We start from the raw sequence: 23,800 nt of genomic DNA on the forward strand, positions 1-23,800 counted from the left end.
AAAAGGTTTACGCCAAGGAGATCCTCTATCACCACTTTTATTCAACATTGTGGCGGATATGCTCGCTATCTTGATCGAACGTGCTAAATCTGATGGTCAAATTGAAGGAGTGATCCCACATCTAGTAGATGGGGGTTTATCAATTCTTCGATACGCTAATGATACAATTTTATTTATGGAACATGATCTTGATAAAGCTCGAAATTTAAAGCTAATTTTGGCAGATTTTGAGCATTTATCGGAACTCGAAATAAACTTCCATAAAAGCGAATTGTTTTGTCTTGGCGACGCTCAAGATTCAGTCGCCAAATATTCAAAATTGTTTAGCTGTAGGCAAGGCCAGTTTCCTATCAACTATCTGGGTATCCCGATTCATTATTGAAGATTAACGATGGTTGAGTGGAAACTAGTCGAGGAAAGACTTCAGAAGAGACTTAGTAGTTGGAAAGGTAAAATGCTATCCCTTCGAGGAAGATTGGTTCTCATTAATGCAGTTCTAACCAATATGGTGTTGTATATGATATCCTTCTTCATCCTACCAAAAGGTGTATTACACAAGCTCGATTATTATTGATCGAGATTCTTTTGGCAAGGGAATAGTGAAAAAAAAAGAAATATCGACTTGTCAAGTGGTCTGTCGTCTGTCGTATGCCAACCTAAAGATATGGGTGGGCTAGGAGTTCACGATCTTGAAGTCAAGAACTCAGCCTTATTAGGTAAGTGGCTTTATAAGATACTAACCGAAGATGGCGTATAGCAGACCATGGTTAGAAGAATGTACATAGGCACCAAATGTTATCCCAGATCCTTTGAAAATCAGGAGACTCGCATTTTTGGGTTGGCCTAATGGCAACGAAGAAATTCTTCTTCAGATATGGTACTTTCAGTATTAAGAATGGATCGCAGATACGGTTCTGGGAGGATGCATGGCTAAGTAATAGGCCTCTCTCTGAAAAATATCCAGCGTTATATAGCATTGTTTGTCGCAAAAGTGATACCATTACATTAGTAATGGCAACTCACTCCTGACAGTGAGGTTTAGACGAGATTTAATCGGTCCGAGACTTCTCGCATGGAATGTCTTACAGTTATGTTTGGAATCCATTCAGTTGTCTGAAGGGCATGATGAATTTCGTTGGAACTTACATTCCAATGGAAAATTCTCTGTAAGTTCTTTGTACAACGCCATTATCCAACCGAAAATTCCAGTTGATAAAAACAAGAAGATTTATAAGATGAAAATACCTCCCAAAATTTAAAATTTTGGTAGGTATTTGCGTCGAGAAGTAATCCTAACCAAAGATAATCTTGCGAAACACAATTGTGACGGGAGTACGTAGTATTTTTTTTTGTCAACACAACGAGACAATTAAACACTTTTTCTTCCAATGTCTTTTTGCCAGGTCTATATGGTCATGCATCCAAATAGCTTCTGATTTGTATCCCCTGACTAGTGTGGCCAATATCTTTGGTAATTGGCTTCATGGTATGGATCATAGATTTAGAACGTTTATTAGGGTGTGAGCGCTTGCCATTATATGGTCGCTATGGCTGTGTAGAAATGAAAAAGTTTTTAATGACAACAATTGTTCTCTCTTGCAGGTGATCTACAGATGTGCCGCTACTCTCCGTTCGTGGTCTGCACTGCAGAAGGTGGAGAACCATGACCTGTTTATGGAGGTCTGTACACGGTTGGAGGACACGGCTAGGGATACTTTTTCCCTACATGGATGACAGCATAATCTACGGATTCGGGCCCCGCCTTCACCTTAGGCGGTTTACAATTTCTCATGTCTGATATGTAATTCGTCTTTTTTAGCACTCCGGACTTTTGAGACTTTTTGAACGGCTGTGTGCATCTTAGCTATGCAGAGATCGGCCGTAATTGCTTCTTTATAAGTAATAAAGCGCCCATTATCTAAAAAAATCAATAGAAGAAGATAGTGAATTAACAGAAAATGCACATATCCCTTGTAAATCTTCTCTAGTTCCCTTGGATCATATACATCGACTTGAACAACCTGTTTGCTATCAAGACAAGCAGTTTTAGCACGGGTCTGTTTAGTAGGCATTCCTTGAGAATGTGCGCATGACCTGAATTGAACTAATACCCACCTAAGTTGCGCAGGAAATGCCCAAAGCCAATCCCAGGGAACGGTAAAGCTTCATAGGGTCTTTCTGTCCAGGTGCAGGTAGTCCGCATCTTCACAGACATGTCTATTTCACCGAGCCTCTCTCCGAGACAGTGGCCAAATAGTTACGCCTTTCGTGCGGGTCGGAACTTACCCGACAAGGAATTTCGCTACCTTAGGACTGTTATAGTTATGGCCGCCGTTCACCGGGGCTTCGGTCGCCGGCTTCCCTGTCATCAGTTCACCAACTTCCTTGACCTTTCCGGCACTGGGCAGGCATCAGCCCCCATACATGGTCTTACGACTTTGCGGAGACCTGTGCTTTTGGTAAACAGTCGCCCGGGCCTGGTCACTGCAACCCCCTTTTGTGAGGGGGCACCCCTTCTCCCGAAGTTACGGTGCTATTTTGCCGAGTTCCTTAGAGAGAGTTGTCTCGCGCCCCTAGGTATTCTCTACCTACCCACCTGTGTCGGTTTCAGGTTCAGCAGGTGACTTTAGCATGAGCTTTAAAATATTAATACTATAGAGAAAAAACAAATCGATCATTGCAAGCAAAAGTTTAATTCTAAATATGGCATGAGATGGGAGTATTGTGGATGTGATATAACTAGACAAAAGTGAAGGAATTAACATCTGAATGGAGTCCAGCTGCTTGTTGTTGCTGCTAATGTGCAGCCGTTTGAGGCTTCTTGGTGTGGCATCTCGTACCAGTGCCGCATGTGGTGCTGCCTGGGAGGCTCTGCCCACAGGCTATCACATCAGAAAATTTCTAGAAAAATTGTGAACACGTATAGGTCAAACTAAAGGAAAAAGAGAGATTATTTGACGAGGAAAGGGATAAATTGCACGTCGAGCCCAAAACTTCTGGAAGAAGAAGGAGGAGAAGGAGGAGGTCACAAACTTGCTCTTGCTCTAGATCATCCAATCATGTGTTCATTGAATTTCATCCTGAATGTCCCTTTATTAAGAACAAGGGCACAAGGAGAATTCTTCTACACGGTAGATGTCACAAAGGTCTCTACCCAATCAAGTTTTCTCGAGCTTCCACTAATCGCCACACTTCACCAAGCAGCAAGGTCTCCTCGCGTCAATGACATCATCGTCTTAGCCATCAATCAAATAATGTAGTTCAATCATTCATGTGTGATGCATGTCAAGAGGATACCTTATAATAATTCCCATCGTGTGTTTACTATGCCTCTTGAGCTTGTTCATACCGATGCGTGGTGTCCTACCATTTCTTCCTCTGTGGGAAGCAGATACTATGTGAGTTTCATAGATAGTCGTTTTTGCTGGATTTATTTATTAAAACACAAATCTGATGTTGAAATTGTTTTCTATGATTTCAAGCCCATGTTGAACCCCTACTCAACACCAAAATTAAATACATCCAATCGGATTGTTGTAGTGAGTATATCACCACCTGCATAAATATTTCCATGGCAGAAAATAAAACATGAGCTCCAGCATGAAGAATAAACTGGCAGCTTGATAGTAGGATTGCATGTTGATCCATTGGCGTATTTATTTGGTCTTTCTTTAATTAGATTGTTGATATATCGACCTCATGAAATCCATGAGATGTAATACGGGCGTACTTTTGTGTGTTCATGACCATTTTCTTACTAATAAAATAAATTTGTATGTATATTTTCGATACATAGGTTGGGGTCTTTTCCTGCTTTTAAGGAAATAAAGAATAAACTGGCATGTTTCAGATATAGTACTCCACAAACTTGGTAAATATCATGTAGGGGGGTGTTATTAATTATCTTATGAAACTGCAATGCAGATCGGAAAAATGTCTGAACACATACAAGCACACCCTTCTTCTTTGATGCACTTGTACTCTAGCGTACCATTTTTTTGAAACAAAATAAAAGATTTCCCATTTTTATTGATTAAAAAGTTGTTGGAGATCTAACAAACCACACCTTGGCAAAAAAAAGCCAAGGCCATATAAAAGCCTACTCTTGCGGTATAATATTACTAGGCGCTTTAGTTTCGCGAGGCTCCACAAAGTCGCCTCCTCTTTGGTCTACGTGATCATGTTGGGGTTCCTAAAGACATGAACATTGTGTTCCTTCCGAATTTCCCATAACACTAGCATTGCTAGTGAGGCCAAAGCCTTCATTCCTTGACCCATTTTTTGAATCACATCGCACCACCATTCCTTGACAGAGTGAAGCATGGTCAATTCTTGAGGTTGTATGTCTTCTAGCCCAAACCAAGATTTCAAGCTTGTCCAAATGCGATCGGTGAAACAGCAATGGAGAAGAAGGTGAGCGGCCGATTCTTGAGTTTGGTTGCAAAGCTTACAACTGCCACAATTCCATCATGCCCGCTTATGATGTTGATATGTCATCCAAACACAAATTTTGAGCGCTAATTAAGCAAAGTTGTTGCATTTAGGAGGAGCGCAAGCTTCCAAACCATTGCAGTCATTGGTGTTAGCATACCAATTTTAGTTCAGCATCTTACCTCGGGACATATTTCGGTTTCAGTTCTCAAAGGAAGTAAAGCATATATGATCGTCCTATATACCAATTGAATTGGCGAACCGGACTACGAACAAAAGTCAGAGGTTATCAGAGCTCCGTGCGTACAATCCTATCATTCACAGGCAGGTCGCTTGTGATTGAAGAAAACAAGACGCCTGCATCATTTAACCTGCATATAGTGCCAAATGTTTCCATATAGGTGTAGTCTGTAGAAGTCATCAGGCTAACTTATCACTAATACTGCTGCTCAGCTAGACTGGTACTAGCACCATGCACGAAAAGCAGGCCGCATTTAACTGGCATAAGTGGGTATAGGTGCATCTGAGTGCCCTTCTTTGTCTGAAGAAAACTTAATGCCGAGGTTTTGCGCTTCAGTGTGACAGTACTGCATCACCAGCAAAACCGGGTATGAACAATTTCCATCTCACGAGTTTAGTACTTCCTCCGTCTCGTTAATCATGTCAGGGGTTATCAAAATTTAGATGTATCTAGATACTATTTAGTGTACGAATATATCTAAATTTAGATGAATCTCAGACATGTTTCATGGGACAGCGGGTGTACATCCTTACACGTCTTTTGACAAGCTGGTAACGAGCACCGGCCGCTGTTCATTTCTTTTAACCGGCAAATGGGAGCTGAACTTGGAATAATTACAGATTTCGGGTTTTGGCGGGAAAGCACGGAAGTTGAGTCTGGCACGGAGAATGGCACGAATAACCTGAGAAAGTTGTGCCGTTAGCGCCAACATAATCACGGATGCTCCTTCGTCCATGGACCACTCCAACAGCATTACGGCTGTGGTACTAAATCAATGTACTACTGTAGTGAACTGCAATGTCTGCAGTGTTTCTGTTGAGTTTTCACGGATGTGTTCCTAGCAAATCTTGATTCGTTTCGGTTGAGAAGTTTAAAAGGCACATATATGCTCGATCTCCTTTTTGGCCAGTGGCATATTTCGACAGGTTCAGAGCAATACTGTAGAATCGTAGGAGCAAATGTGCACAGTTGGGGCATGTCCCATGGGCTTGAATTTGGGGTGATCGATTCAGTGCTAGGCGAGGCAGTAAAACCGTATCGATGGAATGCATACTAGACATAAGGACGGAGCTTGAGCCTTTGATTATATAGAAGAAGCAAATCCGGAGTACTGGGGTCTGCATCTTTCCACAGGGCGCACATGGCAGCGAAAAAATGGCAGTAGCTAGTATCATTATATCCATAAATGGAACAATAATATTACAAACAGTGCACTCCACCATACAGGCAAATCGGCAGGGTTGCTCCTTCGATTTTCCGACGGAAGCACATGAGAATAGATCTGTAGCATAGACTCATCGTCGGGAGTTCTACGCCCCGGTCTTAGACACCTCATTCGGCGGCGATGACTGCCGGTCTTCGACACCCCGTAGATTCTTATATCCAAATGGCGGCTGTTTTCATTTCTCCTGACGGGCGGCCTGGATGCCAAATGAGAGCCAGTCCAACTTCAGTGCAGTGTTTATGGCCTTTTGCTTTCGGCCTGCCGTGGGTGTCAACTGATCTTCGGGTGCGAACTCGGACTTCTTTGCAGCAGAGCGTGTTGACCACCCTCTGCTACTTTCTTCAAGGCGTCGTCTTTGGATTCTTTGACACTTGCTGCGTGGCTGGTTTACGGGGCTGCCTTGTGGCAGAGGGTGGTGGAGGCCGGAATGTCGTTTCCGGGGGTGGATGTGCGTCGACACTGCGGCCTTGATGGATTTGCAACTACTACTATATAGGCAATGGTCGTGGCCTAGCAAGACAAATAAGGTGGCGCTATGTTTGTTGATCTACAGGTGGTTGTCTCGTATAGCTTGGGCAACGAGACGTCTGTACCACGCGACATTGTGGCTCGCCTCCGAGCGTTGGAAGCCGGAGTGGCGTCTCCGAATACGGATGTGTTTGTATTGTGCAATGGTGTCCTTGCGTTGTGCGGGTGGCGAGGTTCTGTTGGTTGTGCAGTTTCCTGTCTTGGTGGTTTCATAAATAGGGTCGTCTTGTATGGGTTTTGGATCTAATTTTCCTTATAAACATGGTCAACAGGTCATCTTGACCTTCTCCTCTTTCTCTTGTTTCCATTCCAAAAAGAACTTCCGTGCAGTGTTCATGGCCTCTTGCTTTCCCAGGAGGCGCTATAGAGTTCGGCTCATCCCAAGTGTTCTCGTCCCGGTGATGACAAGGTTGGTTCCGTGCTCTAGCTGTTTTGGAACCAATTGAAATCCACAGTTTTTTTTTGTTTCGGGTCCTCTTTGCAATAACCAGGGATTGGTTTGCACTTTTATGTTTATTTTGAGTCTAGTTTGAGTTGTATAGCATCACCATTCGGTATTTCATAAAGCTCAGTGTGTAAACGCCAAGTACTCCATTCTTTCTAAATTAGGATGCCTATGATATTTGGTCAAAGTTGAACTTTTTAAAATTTGAGAAACTATATAAAAAAAATATCGACATCTACAATTTTAAATCCATCTAATATGAAAATAGAATCCATGAAGGTTCTAAAAATAATGATTTGAGATTATAAATGTTGACACTTTTTATATAATTCACCAAACTTAAAATTGACTTTATCGAAATATTATTGGTATACTACATTGGGAAGGATGGAGTAATAAATTGAGCACGAACGACGAGTGATGTGTCCAGTGTGGTCATTTTGGTGGGGAGGTGCATGAACATGTGAGTTTAGGATCATTTTTTTGTTGCAAAGAGAGAATAGGTTTTCAAAACTACGTGCGAACATATGCACGAAAGTAAGTGAGAATAACAAGACATTAGGTTTGCGATGTAAGGAAAAAATCCACAACGTAGTGAGTATGATCATCGAGATCAACAAGATAATATTGAAGCCCAAAATTACTAACAACTAGAGATCTCCAAATATCCCAACGCAATGGGATGCAGGGATGCAATCTAATAGTTGTGTTGCATTTTGATATTTAGAGACCAAACATCGTCCAATGACAAACTAGAGATCTCCTGCCCACCTATAACATCATGTTTCCCATATACAGGGTCGTGCTCAATCCTAAAGTGGGCAATTTTAACAAGTGCATGGTTTTCTTGTTGATCTTCTTGTCTTGACTCGCGAAAATAAGGGAAAAGGCTACAACTGGATGTTATGAACTATATATGGCATAACATACACTATGAAGTAGTGATGTGGAAGGTGCCTCATTTTGCACCACATGTGATGAGGATGCTTCGCAAGAAATGGGCTGACCGTGATCCTGGCGACTTGGTGACACAGTGTGGTCGCCTCACTCACCACTGCACCCTGTGAAGGACCTTTGATTAAGACTTATAATAAGCCTTGTTTTGGTCCAGGAGTAGAAGCAGGAAGTCTGATGGCGCTAGTGACTCATACTTTGAGTTGCCTCTGTCATCCAAGAGGGATGCTTGCCAAGCTTCTAGCAAGGATCAGGAAATCATTTTGCCTCAAGATTGATTTCCAGGAGAAGATGTACTATAAGCGTGTGCAAGCCAGAAGAGCCGTCAGCGCCAGAAGGATATGACAAGGGCCATGAAGTTGGTATATCACTCCGAGGGAGAAGTGGATTTACGCGCACAACAAATGGCCTAGTTCTGAGGAGTCTATTCCCAACACACCGAGTCGTGCACCACGTCGCCACTTGTTGTTGATGGTGAAGATGATGATGAGTCCGAGGAGTGATTCCTTGGGACGTTAGCATCGCTCTTCACCCTTTTTGGTGGCTTGAAGCCAAAGGGGGAGAAGAGAGTTCTAGCAGGTTATGCGGGAATTTCGTTTGCATTATTATGACTTATGAACTTCTATTTCTCGTTTCGTGAAACTCACTCTTGTGTGGTGTAAGACATCATACCTTTAATATTTATTAAGGAATTTTTATTTATCTTGTATGGCTTGTCTTAGATATCATGCTCAGTGGAGCTTATTTTATATTTTCCCTCCCTTGCTGCTTCACCACATGGGTTGTGTGCATTTTTATGCTCTAATTCCTTATATCTATAAATGCAAGTGGTTGTTGGGTTATAAGAACTAGGGAAACATTGATTCTCGATGAATGACAGCAATGGAATCCCAATCCCCTGCTTTTATTTGTAAAATGTCTATTCTTGCGCTCAAAAGAAAATTAGGGAGATCTGTACTATCAAGAGGGGGGACTATATGGAAGGTTTTGGATGGAGTCAATTTCACTTTCACAAATCCAAATGCACTGGCAAAACCCTCCTAAAAAGACAATGGTTGAATAGACCTTCAATTTCCGAAGTTACCAATAGTTTCTCCGTTTGGGCGGCAGTACCGGTGTGGATAGCGGTAGTACTATTGTCTCCATGAAGGAGGTGACGAGGGATCACCTCGGCAATGCCTACGTATTGTAGACTAGGGTTTCGGGAGAGCGACGATGGAGATTCCGGGGACGAGATTAGGCACACGACGTACCCAGCTTCGGGTCCCCTCGGTGGAGGATCCCTACGTGCTGCTAGCAATCCAGTATATGATCATAAGTATGTTTACAGGGTGTCGCCAGATCTATGTTGTCTCTATTCTGTTTATCTGTTGTCCTCCCTATTTCGGGTGCCCTGGCTAGCTTTATATATGCAACCAGCCTAGGGTTTTACAAGAGTCCTAGTCGACTACTTCTTCGGGTTGTCTCCATATTGGGCCGAGCCGAACCAGGTATAGTAATAATGGGTACCCGAAGGGTATGCCCATGTCAGTAGCCCCCGAGTTTATAGGGAAGTCGAAGACTTGCGTAGAAACTCCAAGCATAACCATCTCTGAAGTCGAAGAAAAACAAGGCGAGGTCCATGCCGAAGATCATGCGTAGATGATGTCGATGATTCTTGAAATTATTTTTCCTGTCGGGTGCGCGCCAGCGCTCCTGATAGGAGTAGCCCCCGAGTCTATGGACAAGTGCTTGCGCTTGAGCATAGACTCAAGTTGTACTACTCGATGAAGAACTTTTACTATATTTCTGGAGAATTCGATGAAATCTATGTACTCCCGATGGGAGTAGGCTCCACTCGAGTCGTAGAATCGAGTTGAGTCTACAAACATTGACTGTTGTAGATGCTGTCGAAGTTATTTTTCTATCGGGTGCGCGACCAGCGCTCCCGATGGGAGTAGCCCCCGAGGCTACAGCCAAGTGCTTGCGCTTGGTTGTAGGCTCAACATTTTATGCCGCTATATTGTCATTCTTTCTCGAACTTCTTCATATTGATTGGGTGCGCGAACAGCGCTCCCGATGGGAGTAGCCCCCGAGGTTATGAACAAATGCTTGTGTTTGATCATAGGCTCCCGCAATTCTATATTGTCATACTTGAATTTTTCTTTTTCTCAAAGTAGCTCCCGAGCATTTGGGCAAAAACTTGTATCTCGTCGGGAGGGTAAACAACTCTCTTGATAAGAGTAGCCCCCGAGCCTATGAGCAGGTGCTTGCACCTAGGCATAGGCTCAAGTTGTACTACTCGATAAACAACCTGGCGCAGTCCCTCTTTTTATCGACTCCAGGCCGTTGCTATTTTTATTTGACATCCATATCTATATTGTACAGGGATAATGGTAGTTGGGGCTAGTTCATCTGACGGATCAGGTACTAGTTAACTGCTCTAGTGGCAATCCGCAAAAACCTACTTCAAGATCACGTCCCTGGACATGATCTCGGGATACTGGTGCTAACTCGACAGGTGCCGCTTAAGGTCTTACCATTCTGTCGAGTCCCAGTCATATTTTATCGGGTACCTAACGCGTCCGTTAGGATTTTTCTTCGTATCTGTTGATACGGATAAAAGTAGCAGAGCGCAGTCTTCGGCGATGCCACGCCCAGCAGAACGAATCTGGGGTCTTACCTTCGCAAATTTGCGGCATTCAGAAATTGATCGCAACTTTGGCGTTCTGAGAATATATTGTCGAGTGCCTTGTTCGGCTGATGCAATGACCCATTTTGCGGGTTCTTCTATATTTTTCTCTCGGGCTTGATGAGACAGCCGAATATATTGGTTCTTCTATATTGTCGTCAGGCACATCGCCGATGCTCTTGCTCAGAACAAATAACGAGTCAATGGACCCGAAGATTTGTCCATCCTCTTTTTTTCCTCACCTTTTTTTTCTACTCCTCTTTTTTTTTTTTTTTTTTTTTTTTTTTTGGTTTCACCTTGATGATAATTTCGTCGAGTTCCTCCCTCAGGAAAATTTCTTCGGGTCCTCCTTGAGGACAATTCTTCAGGTCCTCTTTGAGGACAATTCTTCGGGTTCCTCCTTCAGGAAAATTTCTTCGGGTCCTATTTGAGGACAATACTTCGGGTTCCTCCTTCAGGAAAATTTCTTCGGGTCCTATTTGAGGACAATTCTTCGGCACCTCCTTGAGTAGAATTCTTCGGCACCTCATTGAGGATAATTCTTCGGCACCTCCTTGAAGATAATTCTTCGGCAACTCCTTGAAGATAATTCTTCGGGTCCTCCTTGAATAAAATTTCATTGGGTTCTCTTTTGAAGAAAATTTCGTCGGGTTCTCTCACAATTTTATCGGGTTCCTCCCTGAAGAAGATTTCGTCGGGTGCTATTTTGATTTCGTCGGGTTCCTCCCTGAAGAAGATTTTGTCGGGTGCTCTTTTGATTTCGTCAGGTTCCTCGCTGAAGAAGATTTTATCGGGTTCTCTCTTGAAGAAAATTTCGTCGGGTGCTCTTTTATATACTTTGAAATTTGCATTTTCCTGCACAAATAAACAAACTTTTTCTATCTTTTTCTTGACTCTCTTTTTCGCATGCGGTGTCAGATGCTCGGTTTCGATGATATGCAAAGTAAATTTATGCCGCACAGCCCCCGAGTGTCGTGTGCGGCAAAAGTAAATGATAATCAACTTTATTAAAAAGAAACACTTAGCTTATTAGATACGACGGAGTTAACGGAGATATGCCGTGTAGCTAAGTCGATGAAGTCTTCGAATGAAACCAAGAAGTCGAGCCGAAGTAGGAACCACCAAATAGCAAAAAATAGATGTCGCCAAATTGTTGATGAAGAAATAGCCAAGCCCCCGAGCACTGCTGGGGCGATGTCATGATTGTTGTTTAGACGCCTTGTCACAGTTGTTACTCGGGGCGAAGTCGTTGTCGAGTCCCCGAGTATTATCCGTGTCGCCGAAAGAAAACCATTAAGGATGAAATACCGAGGATGAATCCGAGATGAAGTACTTGAGATGGATTCATATTAAAGATTACACCACCAAATATAGAGCATATATTGAAGATAAATCCGTCGATATCATAGAGGATGAATACATTGGCCCGAAGAATCCAGTCATAACCATAAAAGATGAATCCGTTGATATCATAGAGGATGAATCCATTGACCCACAGTTCTAGTAGTAATCCATAGAAAGTGAATCCGTTGATATCAAAGAGGATGAATCCATTGAACCGAAGAATCCAATAGTAACCATAGAAGATGAATCCATTGAGCCGAAGAAAATAATTCCAGTATTAACCATAGAAGATGAATCCATTGAACCGAAGAAAATAATTCCAGTATTAACCATAGAAGATGAATCCATTGACCCGGAAACGCATCGGGTAATATTGTATAGGAGTAAACCAGTAATATCCATATAGATGAATCCGAATAAATTCACTGACCGAAGAAATATATCCAGTAAGCCGAAGAAAATAAATCCACTGAGCCAAACAAATCCACTAAGCCGAATAATTTTACTGAACCGGAGAAAATAATTCCATTGAGCCGGAGAAGATATATCTAGAGCCGAAGAAAAGAAATTCACCAAGTAACCAAGTATATTTGTGGTAACGAAGTAATGGCACGGCCCCCAGTGTTTGGATGAATTTGTTGTAATAATGCAGTATTCGGGTATGGCGAAAGTAAATAATAATTAACACCCGGGAAAGGAACACTTAGCTTTTTGATCAAGTGTGACGGAGTCGACGTGGAAGTAAGTTGTCCGGCAAATGTAGTCGAAGAAGTAGACGCAACCGATGCAGCGGAACCGTACGCCATTTAGCCGAAATTATTCGACAAGGTAGAAGTAACCGGCATGGAAGAGAGAATCGTCGAGTTCGCGGCGGGCGAGCCCCCGGGCGAGGTGAGTGCGTATTGTCGGGTAAACAGCGAGCGAGCTCCCGAGCATGCGACTATACGCGATGAGGTCGTCGAAACTTGTTCCGATCTGTAGTTATATTACGGCGCAAAAAAGTACGCGCAAATAATACGAGCCAAAAAAAAATATTTAGCAAAATAAATTTTATGTAATCGAAAATATAGCACCTGATCCTTATTTCGGAAGACGAATTTGCGACGAAGCTGGATTTTATTCGGATGGCGGTCCGAGTCTCTAGCGACTTGTCGGTTCAGTGGCTCGGGTAAAATCCACCTTGTTCGTTGTCTTCATCTTTGGAAAATCATGTAAGCTTCGTATGTATATGCTTTCAGTTTGGCTAGCTGATCGATCCTCTTCCTTCCCTTTTCTTTTTTTGTGGAGTACTAGCACCTGATAGAAGTTGTAAAGTTGAATTTCCCCTTCGCGAGGAGCACCAGTCTGACATCACGTGGGTCTTGTCTGCAATCTAAATTTCCTTTTTTTTCTTCCATACGGAGTACTTGCGTGTAGTGCCTGGAAACTTGATCCATCATGATAGTTGTCGCCTTGGTAGTGTTTCCTTCCTTGTATGATGTTGCGGCCGGCGGAACTTTGAGATTTGATACAAGATCTGACCAGTCTTCTCTTGATCCGACCGTGGGTGGCAATACTCGAACCTTTGTTCCCAACCGATCTTCGCGACATGTTTTGATATCTAGCTAACTTTTCTTTCCTTGACGAGCCACAGCACATTGATCCGTCGGGTGGGTCGGGCGCGGGATCTCGTGAAATTCCATGGCTGCGCATCTTGATCCTGCTTATCTGCGCGTTGTTGATGATGAAGGATCTCGCCCGGATGACAAAATCCAGTCGTCGCTATTTCCCACAGACGGCGCCAATTGACGAGGGATCACCTCGGCAATGCCTACGTATTGTAGACTAGGGTTTCGGGAGAGCGACGATGGAGATTCCGGGGACGAGATTAGGCACACGACGTACCCAGCTTCGGGTCCCCTCGGTGGAGGATCCCTACGTGCTGCTAGCAATCCAGTATATGATCATAAGTATGTTTACAGGGTGTCGCCAGATCTATGTTGTCTCTATTCTGTTTATCTGTTGTCCTCCCTATTTCGGGTGCCCTGGCTAGCTTTATATATGCAACCAGCCTAGGGTTTTACAAGAGTCCTAGTCGACTACTTCTTCGGGTTGTCTCCATATTGGGCCGAGCCGAACCAGGTATAGTAATAATGGGTACCCGAAGGGTATGCCCATGTCAGGAGGTACTACCTATGCCCATGTGGTTGGCATACTGGCGTTGGAACCCCTGCCACGGCACTATCGATGCTTCTCCTGGAGCGCCAATACCGGGTGTGGTGCTGCCTTGGTACCTCCCAAGGGTGGCAAGAGTTCAGTACACGCACTGGTACTGGTGGTAACGAGCTTGAAAATACCGCCCAAGTTTATTCATTTAAACGGAAGCGGTACTACCGTGCCCAGTACCGGTAGTACATTGTGCGCATTTCTACGTTTGTTAGTTGCCAACACTAACACCAGGGTGGTACTACCGCTCGCCCAAGTGGTCGTACCAGTCATCACATAAAATGTGAGGTAACAGTTGCAACCGTGGGGCCCTATAAAAGTGAGTCTTCTTCCCCGAAAGAGTTTAACCTCTTTCCACTCTCTCTCCACTATTGTTGATGATGTCCATATCACCTAGATCTCTCTAATCGACGCCGGTTCTGACTCTATTTCGGTGTTTATATGTTATGCTCCGTCTCCTTTCTGAGATGCATGGGGGGACCTTTATATAGGCATTTTTAGGTCAAGACTTGTAGGGCTTTGCATGGACGGCTGAAGATGCCCGAGGAGGGAAAGAGCATGGGTAGCGTGGGCCCCTTCCTAGGCCACGCCACCTAGTCTCTTTCGGGCCTCCCGGCCCCGCTCGTGAGGTTCCAATGCTCTAGGTCATATCTTCATGAAATAATAATCCTCGAAAAATCCCAGGTCAATTTGACTTCGTTTAGGTCCCTAAAATTTAAAAATACACAAAACAAGGAATTCATGTTCTGCATAGTTGTAAACTTATAACCAAAATAAGGAGGATCATTGGTAAATCTCCAAAATCAATATAAACCATGGATATAACACTATATAAGATGCAAATGTATGGGAATATGTATCAATAACTACAAAGTTCATGTATGCATTCATCCATCAATGCCAACAAGCGGATGAGGTCAGTCTTGCGGAGGAGGACATCATCCACATGTCCTTCATGGCTGAGGCCGTGAAAGATGTGGTGGTCGCCATCACCAATGCTTCACCTCCAGATGTTCACCATTCCCTCTACAATGCTGCCATGGATGCTCGTGGGTTTAGCCAAGAGGCTATCATGGTGGATTTGAGCCACCTATTCAACATTAGGGCACAGAGCAACGGCTTTGTCCATATGGCAAAAGACCATGGCTGAGGACCTTCCTTTATGGGCACTACTACATGTAGTTTTCCGTTGCTTGATGGGTGATGGTGATGAATGATGTGATGATGATGTTGGTTCTATATTTTGAGGTAGCTAGGACTTGATGAAAACATTTGTCAAGGTGTGTATATTTTATGAGGAGGTATATACTAACCCCTCACATGATGTTCAACTTGTGGTGGTAGTATTATACCCTCTTTTGATGTGGTGGTAGGATCACACTAGATGGCAGATTGATCTTTCGATGCTTTTGCCTATTTAATCATGCATGCATCCGTTCTAAGTTTTTTTTTTTTGCCAAAGTCTGCACTTTATGTTTCATATCCTTTGTCTTGGTATAAATACAAGTGGTACGAATGATGTTCTACGACAAAGTTCTAAGTGCTTATAGTTCATGGGAGGACGTTGACCCACAGGTGACAAGTTATCCGAATAACTTGTAGAAAGTGTATAAGACTAAAGAGGAGGCAGAACAAGCTTACTTTAAGCTTTTAGTGGAACAACATGGCTATGATATGATGTAGCTCCTAATATTGCAGTTCATGGCATTCCGAAGATCATAGGTGCTGGCACTCGGAAGATCACGGTTAGCAGACTACATCATTATCGGCCTTTGGATCTGAATCATGTATTTGTTGTGACCTTAACCATGTGTGATCACTTATAATACCTAGAACCATAAATTGGTAGGTGGTAAAGTCACCAAGTAGAGGTGCTGATTGACCATATCGGGTCTTATGCGCATTCGCAAACGTTGTACGTTGCATCGGTCCCGCCTAAAAACACGCTTTGTGGCACACCAAACAAGTTTGGCATCAATGGCACTCTCTTGTAGCATGAGACTTTGTTAGCATCCAATCAGAATGCAGAAACAGATATTTTGTTCGAAATAGGGTGAAAACCCGGCTTCTGCATCATCTGAGGGCAGGAACCGCGACCTATCCGTCGCTACCAAGCATGGAAACGAGATGACACGAGCATGGAAACGCAGAACCGTCCCGTGCGCCATGGTATCACGGTGCCGGGTGATTTTCGCTGGGTTGCTCGTGATAATGGCCGCCCTTGTCTTGAGTGCCGCCTCCGTCCCCATTCACAACACAATTCAACAAATTTGTTCGTACTCGCTAGACCTCCACATTTGTTGGTCCCCGTCTCTCATGTGCTCCGAGTCTCAAAAACTAATCTCGCAAGCATCAACCCATGGTCCTCGCCAAGTCGCCATAGCAACAAACAGGCTAGCCACGCCGAGCTTGTGCTGGTGCTGGTGCTGGTGCTGGTGTTGGTGGTGCGCCTTTACTGCCGCCCAGCCCCAGGATTTTAATTGCCTCTGCCTCGCTATCTCCCTCTCGGATGCTGCGGCGCCCCTGCCATAAGTAATGCGCACTCCGCCGTGACCGACCGACCGACGACGCATTTACGCCCCCTTCCACCTCCCTCCCCGCGCGGCTCTCCGGCCTGGAGATGGGCGAGAGGCGGAGGCGCGCGGCCGCCGGCGCCGCCCGGGCCGACGACGACAAGCCCGCGGCGCCGGCGCCCACGGTCTGGTTCGCGCTCAAGAAGTCGCTGCAGTGCCGCTCGCAGCCGTCGGAAGTCCACGTGCCCAAGCCCAAGTCCAGCACCACCAGCTCCAGCGCCGGCCACCACCTGTCCTCCATCGCCACCAAGCGCGCGGCGCCGCGGTCCGGGTGCTCGCGCTCGATAGCCAACCTGCGGGACGTCATCCACGGCAGCAAGCGCCACCCGGGCCAGCCGCCCAGCAGCTGCAGCCCGCGCTCCATCGGCAGCAGCGAGTTCCTCAACCCCATCGCGCACGAGGTCGTGCTCAGCACCAACTCCCGCTGCGAGCTCAAGATCACCGGCTTCGGCGGCCTCGCCGCTCCCGGCGCGCACGCGCACGACGCAGACAACGGCGTCGTCTCGTCGTCCTTCGTGGGCACGCTCCGCCCGGGCACGCCGGGGCCCGGGTGGGCGCACGGCGGCGGGCTGCAGTACAGCGGCTCCTGCCGGGGCGGCAGCATGCGGTGCACGCCGCCCAGGTCGCCCAACCCGCTGCTCGACAGGGACCGCGAGGCCGCCCCGCCCACGGCACACCGGGCGTCCTGCGAGGCCGCCGACCCAGGCGTCAAGAAGGGCTCCTCCGCCGCCGGACTCAGCTGCCACAGGTGCAGCGAGCACTTCGCCAAATGGGAGGCGCTCGAGGCGCACCACTTATCCAAACATGCAGGTCAGGATCACACATCTCCATCTCCATTGCATTGCATCTCCTAGTAGTAAGTACAGAATTGCTTTTGTTGGCGCCAGATCGACCCGCCCGGTTGGTAGATCTTCACCAATGTTACTCCCGTCGTTTTCGCATTTCACATGTCGGATAAAGATTCAGTCTTTGCAATCAATATGTAGTTCCGCCTCCGACCTCACTTCAATTACTACTAGTGTCACTTCTTTATGTCAAAAAAAGTTAAGCTGCCATAGATTTCTGCATCACTTTCACAGTTTCACCGCTAGGTTGCTCCAAACATCTGCTTTTTTTCTCTTCCGCCTCCGACCTCACTTCAATTACTACTAGTTTCACTGCGATCCAGTGGCTTGAGATCTTGAAAGATCTTTCGTTTTGTTGTAGCCTATAATTACTCTCATGTTTTTCGCATCCATTATGATGTATGGCGCCCATGGAACATTTACAGTGGAGTAGTACACAATGTTGTCTGAATGGAGTTCACTAGGCTTAGGCTATTCATAACATGCTTGCATTACAAGCATCATTTAGTAGATGCTATCAATCTCCTACAGTATACGTACTACCTATAATAATGTTTAGAGTCCTGCAGCGTGTCTTCTCTGTTTCTTCGCAAAGCATGCTTGCATTGCAAACATCAGGGACAAGCTGTCGATCTTTCACCGAACAACATGCATACCTGCAATCATGTTGAAAATCTTGCAGCGGATCTTCTCTGTTTCTTCACATAATCATGTCTAAGAGGTGATCTTCTGTCGCAGTGACTGAGCTGGTTGAGGGGGACTCGTCCCGGAAGATCGTGGAGATCATCTGCCGGACGAGCCTGCTCAAGTCGGAGAGCAGCTGCGTGCGGATCGAGCGCGTGTTCAAGGTGCACAACACGCAGCGCACGCTGTCCCGCTTCGAGGAGTACCGCGAGTCGGTGAAGCTCAAGGCGGGGAAGCTGCCCAAGAAGCACCCGCGCTGCCTCGCCGACGGCAACGAGCTGCTGCGCTTCCACGGCGCCACGCTCGCCTGCGCGCTCGGCTCCGGCGGCGGCAGCAGCCTCTGCGCCTCCGACAGGTGCGCCGTCTGCCGCATCATCCGCCACGGCTTCTCCTCCTCCAGGGACAAGGAGGGTAGGGCCGGAGCGGGCGTCGGCGTCTTCACAACCTCCACCAGCGGCCGCGCGTTCGAGTCCGTCCTCCTCGACGCCGACGCGGCCGGCGTTGATGACGCCAAGGAGGCGGCCACCGGCGGCGCGCGCAAGGCGCTGCTGGTGTGCAGGGTCATCGCCGGCAGGGTGCACAAGCCGCTGGACAACCTCAAGGAGTTCGTGGGGCAGACGGGGTTCGACTCGCTGGCCGGCAAGGTCGGGCCCTACGCCAACATCGAGGAGCTCTACCTGCTGAACCCGAGGGCGCTGCTCCCGTGCTTCGTCGTCATATGCAAGCCTTGATCATGAGAGGCTCGATGAGAGTCTATTCCCGCCATGCTAATCGAGTAATTAACCATTCTTTTTCGGTGTGCGTCTTTCTCGGCTGCCACTCTGTTAACGTTTGCACGAGCTTATATAACACGTACTGTAGCTGCTCAGCAGCTAGCATCGGCGCGATGCGTTTGTCCATATTTCTGTGAATGTACCTTCACGTGTAACAGCTGATTGCTTTCACCATTTTCCAAGTGGTCAGTGCTCGGTACTCACTATACGACATTGGTGGGAACCGATGGTTACAAGCGTGTTTAGAGCATCTCCAGCCGCGTCCCCCAAACCGCGCCGGATTGAGCGTTTGAGGGACGTGTTTTGTTCGTGCCGTCTTTGGGAGACGTCGCTCCCTAGCCGCGTCCCCCAAACGCCTCCCCAAACATTTAAAATACTTTTTTTTTGGCTTTTTTATTTCAATTTCCACAAACTAATACATAATTTAGAACGTGGTTTACACGAAAACATAATTGGGAACGTGGTTTTCCACAAACTAATACATAGTTTGAACCGTCGTGGACACAAATATAAAATTTTGCAAAGAAACTAAACCTAACTAGGCCGTGCATCGAAGGTTTCCTGTGTTCGCTGCTAAGAAAGAACACTCGAGGGCACACTCAGTCACCTAAACTGGAAAATCCAGCGGGAGGATGGTGCCCTTGTTGGTTCTACCGATGAAGCGAACAGGCAGAAACCTCCGTGCACGTATTCGCTGCGAAGAAACAACACTCATTCAGTCGTCCTCCTCGTCGGTGCTGTCGTCGTGGGAGTCCCCGTCGACGTGGTAGTCCCGGAGGCGGCGCCTCTCGTCGAAGACCTTGACGCTCATGTTCCCGTTGCCGAAGTAGGAGAACACGAGGATGAAGACGGCTTCGAGGCGGTGGTGGCTCGCGAACTTCTCCGAGCCGAGGTTCAGTTACATCTTGCCGCGAGCGTCGTAGATCGCCTTGACGATCCACCGGCAGTAGCCGCACGAATGCTCCCGCAGATGCATCGTGCGCGGGCGTACGCCGCCGACGTACTCGGCGAAGGAGTCCGGCAGCCTCTGGATGCCGCGCGGGTCGCCCTTGAGGACGTGGACGAACTCGAACAGGACGTCCGGCTCCACGTCCATCTCCGACGATGATGAAGCCGGCAGTGGAAGGCGACGGCGAGCGTTCAGCTATGCCGCGGCCACGACCACGACCACGACCACGGCCGCGGCCGCGAGGTCGGCCTCCGCCTCTACCAGACATAGCGTCGAGTCTTGTTGAGAGATGGTGGCGGCTAGGGTTTGGGAGAGAGGCGCTAGGGTTTGTGTGTGAGAGGGACGATGAGAGGCGCCCCTTTTTATAGGCCGGAGGGAGGCGGAGGAGCGGTGGCGCTCATTAACGCCGGCACGCAGAGCTAGGCGCGATGGGACGCGTCGCCGCGTCGCCGCGGAACCGCACCGTCGCCGCGTCGCCGCGAACCGCACCGTCGCCGCGTCGCTGCGGGAACCGCACCGCCAATAACTTTCGTCGCGAGGTAGGCGGCGGTTAGGTTAAAAATTTATTGTGCCGCCGACGAGTCGGCCCCGCCACTCCCCGCCTCGCTTTTCGTTGTGTCCGGCGTCCCCGGTGCGTCCCCCGTGGGACGGGGACGGGCTCGGGCGCCGGACACCGAATGGGGGCGCGCCGGACAAAAAAGGGCTTTGGGGGACGCGGCTGGAACGCATTTCCTGTCCGGCGCGCCCCAAATCCCTTTGGGGGACGCTTTGGGGGACGCGACTGGAGATGCTCGCGTCCCCCAAACCGTCCCCTAAAGCGATTTGGGGCGCGTCGGACAAAAAAACGTTCCCAGCCGCGCGCCCCAAAGGCCTTTTTTGTCCGGCGCGGCCCGATACGGTGTCCGGCGTCCCGAGCCCGTCCCCGTCCCACAGGGGACGCACCGGGCACGCCGGACACAACGAAATGAGAGGCGAGGAGGCGCGGGCCCGACCCGTCAGCGGCTCGGACGTTCAACCGCCACATACGTAGCGACGGTGCAGTTGCCAGGAAGCGGAACCGTCGCATTGGCAACCGCGTCGATGGCGCGCCAACCCCGCCGGAATGGAGCGCCGACTCCTCGGAAGAGCAACCGCTGCTCTCTTCGACTTCTGCGCCGCCGTTCATCCAAGCCTCCATCCGACACCTCCAGCGACGATGAGCTACATCTCCCAGCTCCCGTCCGACACCTCCAGCGAGGGAAAGCCTGCTGGCTGGCGCCATTGGTGGGAGAGAGCCAGGACGCCGAGCAGCGACGACGATTCCCCGCCGCCAGTTGACAGCGAGGAGGATTGGCTGGGCTGGGAGGAGGACGCGGAGGAAGAAGAGAGCGAGGACGCGGCGGCGGCGGTGGCCCGTGCGAAGGCGAAGGCGGCCAAGGCCAAGGCGGCCAAGGCCAAGGCCGCCAAGGCCGCCAAGGCCAAGGCCAAGGCCAAGGAGCAGGCAAAGGCAAAGGCAAAGGCGCAGCCGACGTTCACCGCCGACGACGAGGAGGACTCCGACGCGTCGGGCGCCGACACCGCCTCTTCGGAAGAGGTGGCGAGCAGGAAGCGCCACCGCGATGACGACGACGAGGCGGGGCCATCAGCGAAGAAGAAGAAGTAGATAGTTTATATGTATTTAATTATATTTTTCCGAAGTTTTATATATAATTTGTTTATGTTCAACCGATTTGAATATTAGTAAATAGTTTTTTTCTAGCCAAAAAAAGTACTTTTAATGTTTGGGGGCGGCGTTTGGGGGACGCGGCTGGGGAGCGACGTCCCCCAAACGCGGCACGAACAAAACACGTCCCCCAAACGCTCGATCCGGCGCGGTTTGGGGGACGGTTTGGGGGACGCGACTGGAGATGCTCTTATATGGCTCTACTTCCTATCGTCTTGTTGCATGATTGAAACCTTTTGAGATGTCTCACCCATCTGTTGATCAATTACTTTCTTCGATGAAGTGATCAGTATATATATCCGGTCACTGTATAGCTTAAATATACACAATTATTTTTTAACTAAAGTGCAAATACATAAATAAGAAGGCTCGATACATAAAATCAACAGAAAATGTGTCGACTCTTAAGGCTGACACCTATGTTGGATAATAGAGCCATGTTGGATAATAGAGACACTCGGCGTGTCCTCCAACCATATACACACCTACGTAAAGAGTTCACGATTCTCTATATACGGAAGTGGCGGCCATGAATATAGCAAAGTGGTGCACCTGTAAATAACTTGCATAAAAGATGGATTTTTATCGTTAAAAACCTTGTCATTTCTACATAGCCAAAGGAACCAGATAACGACAAGCGATCCCACCTAATAAGTATTTTAAACCTGTGATCCACCCTATTTAGCCAATTGCAAAAACTATTGGCAACGCTACGTGTCGGGTGTAAGGTAGAACCTATTTGGATGATAACCAAATAAATCTTGCAAACTAGCAATCGAAAAATAAGTGTTTTGTTGTCTCATCCTCATGACAAAAAACATACTTTTTTTTACCTTTTTTGCTATTTACGTTTTGCAAGGTTGTCCTTAGTGAATATAACCTCTCGACGAAGATACTATGCAAAAACATTCGTCTTCAAAGGTACCTCTATCTTCCAAATCTTCTTATTATTACAACCAGCTCCATAGGTTGGATCATTGCTTTATACATGGAATCCTAAGATAATTTACCATTATCATTTAGGTTCCAATAAAACTCTTATGTCCCTTGTGATCAATTAAGCGAAAGCAAAACGTTGTAGAAATTCATTCCAAGCTTCAAGCCATGCAATCACCACCTTAGCTAAGGTCTCTTCTGAACGTCACATTCGGTGGGGATGAATCCATCACCACCTTAGCTAAGGTATCACCTTTATGACACAAAATATTGTATAAAGTTGAATATTATTCCTAGAGTGTGCTATTTTGCTAACCATTTATCTCTCAATACATCCTTAATAGAGAAAAAATAATATGGGAAGAAGTGTTTCTTCACCGCCATAGGTCAACCCAAAAATGTGAATCCCTAGGTTTCCAATAAACTTGAGATATCGCATGTAAGCCAACATATTTTCTCCTCAGCATGGTTTGCCAAACCCCATCTTAGATAAGCATCTTAACCGCCATTTACCAAGTAGGGCACTGTTCTTAACTTCAAGGTCATGGACACCAATCTCTCCTTAATCTTTTGGGCAGCAGGCAAGCGCTCCATTTGTGATCAGTTTATACCATGGTTTTAAATAGCCGGCTATAGCCTTCCGAGAGACCTGCCGCTGCGGCTATGCCCTTTATAGGCTAAATGAGAAAAAACCGCTAATAGCCGGCTATAGCCCAATTTAGCCTCTATTTAGCCTCTAATTTAGCCGCTAAACCCCTGCATTTTGAATTTCTCTTCTCTTCTCTTTTTATTTCTTGTTTTCCGAATTTGCATTCAATATAATTAGATAAAACTTGTGAGTTGAATAACTGAATTTTTTCATGCCTTGAGTAGTTGAATAATTTGTAACACGAATCGTATTTAAGTCACAGTTTTCCTCTTCTTTTAGTAAGATATGACAGAAATATTCCAATTTTTTGAAAAAAAAAACTAAATGGAATAGCCCGCTATAACCCGACTACAGCCTTTTATAGCCTCTAAAAAAATCGCGGCTAAATGAGATAGCCGGCTATTTTAAACTATGGTTTATACTGACTCCAATGAAGAATAAGGCATATATATTTTTATATATTCGGTTAAGCAAATCAAAGTTTACAGGGTTTGACCAAGAAAAATATATTTTCTCCAATCAGAAATTTTCATTTTCTACATAAATGCGAATCTAAGTGCGTGTTTGGTTGCCTGGGCCGAAATCCTGCATGGTTGGCACAGCGAGATGGACGCCCCTGCGCGTCGCGAACGGGCCACGGGCCAC

The 23,800-nt window shown here is 46.8% G+C and overlaps 1 protein-coding gene across 1 annotated transcript; it reads left to right on the forward strand.

Annotated features, from left to right (window-relative positions):
* The first annotated feature begins 16,388 nt into the window (after positions 1–16,388).
* LOC127344068 (uncharacterized) lies at positions 16,389–19,047 on the forward strand. Its single transcript, XM_051370286.2, has 2 exons — positions 16,389–17,427; positions 18,201–19,047. Exons 1-2 carry the CDS (start codon positions 16,665–16,667, stop codon positions 18,875–18,877), a joined length of 1,440 nt encoding a protein of 479 aa, XP_051226246.1. The 5' UTR covers positions 16,389–16,664; the 3' UTR covers positions 18,878–19,047.
* The last annotated feature ends 4,753 nt before the right edge of the window (positions 19,048–23,800 follow it).

This window comes from Lolium perenne, chromosome 3 (genome assembly GCF_019359855.2).
Source record: "Lolium perenne isolate Kyuss_39 chromosome 3, Kyuss_2.0, whole genome shotgun sequence".
NCBI classification, from domain to species: domain Eukaryota; kingdom Viridiplantae; phylum Streptophyta; class Magnoliopsida; order Poales; family Poaceae; genus Lolium; species Lolium perenne.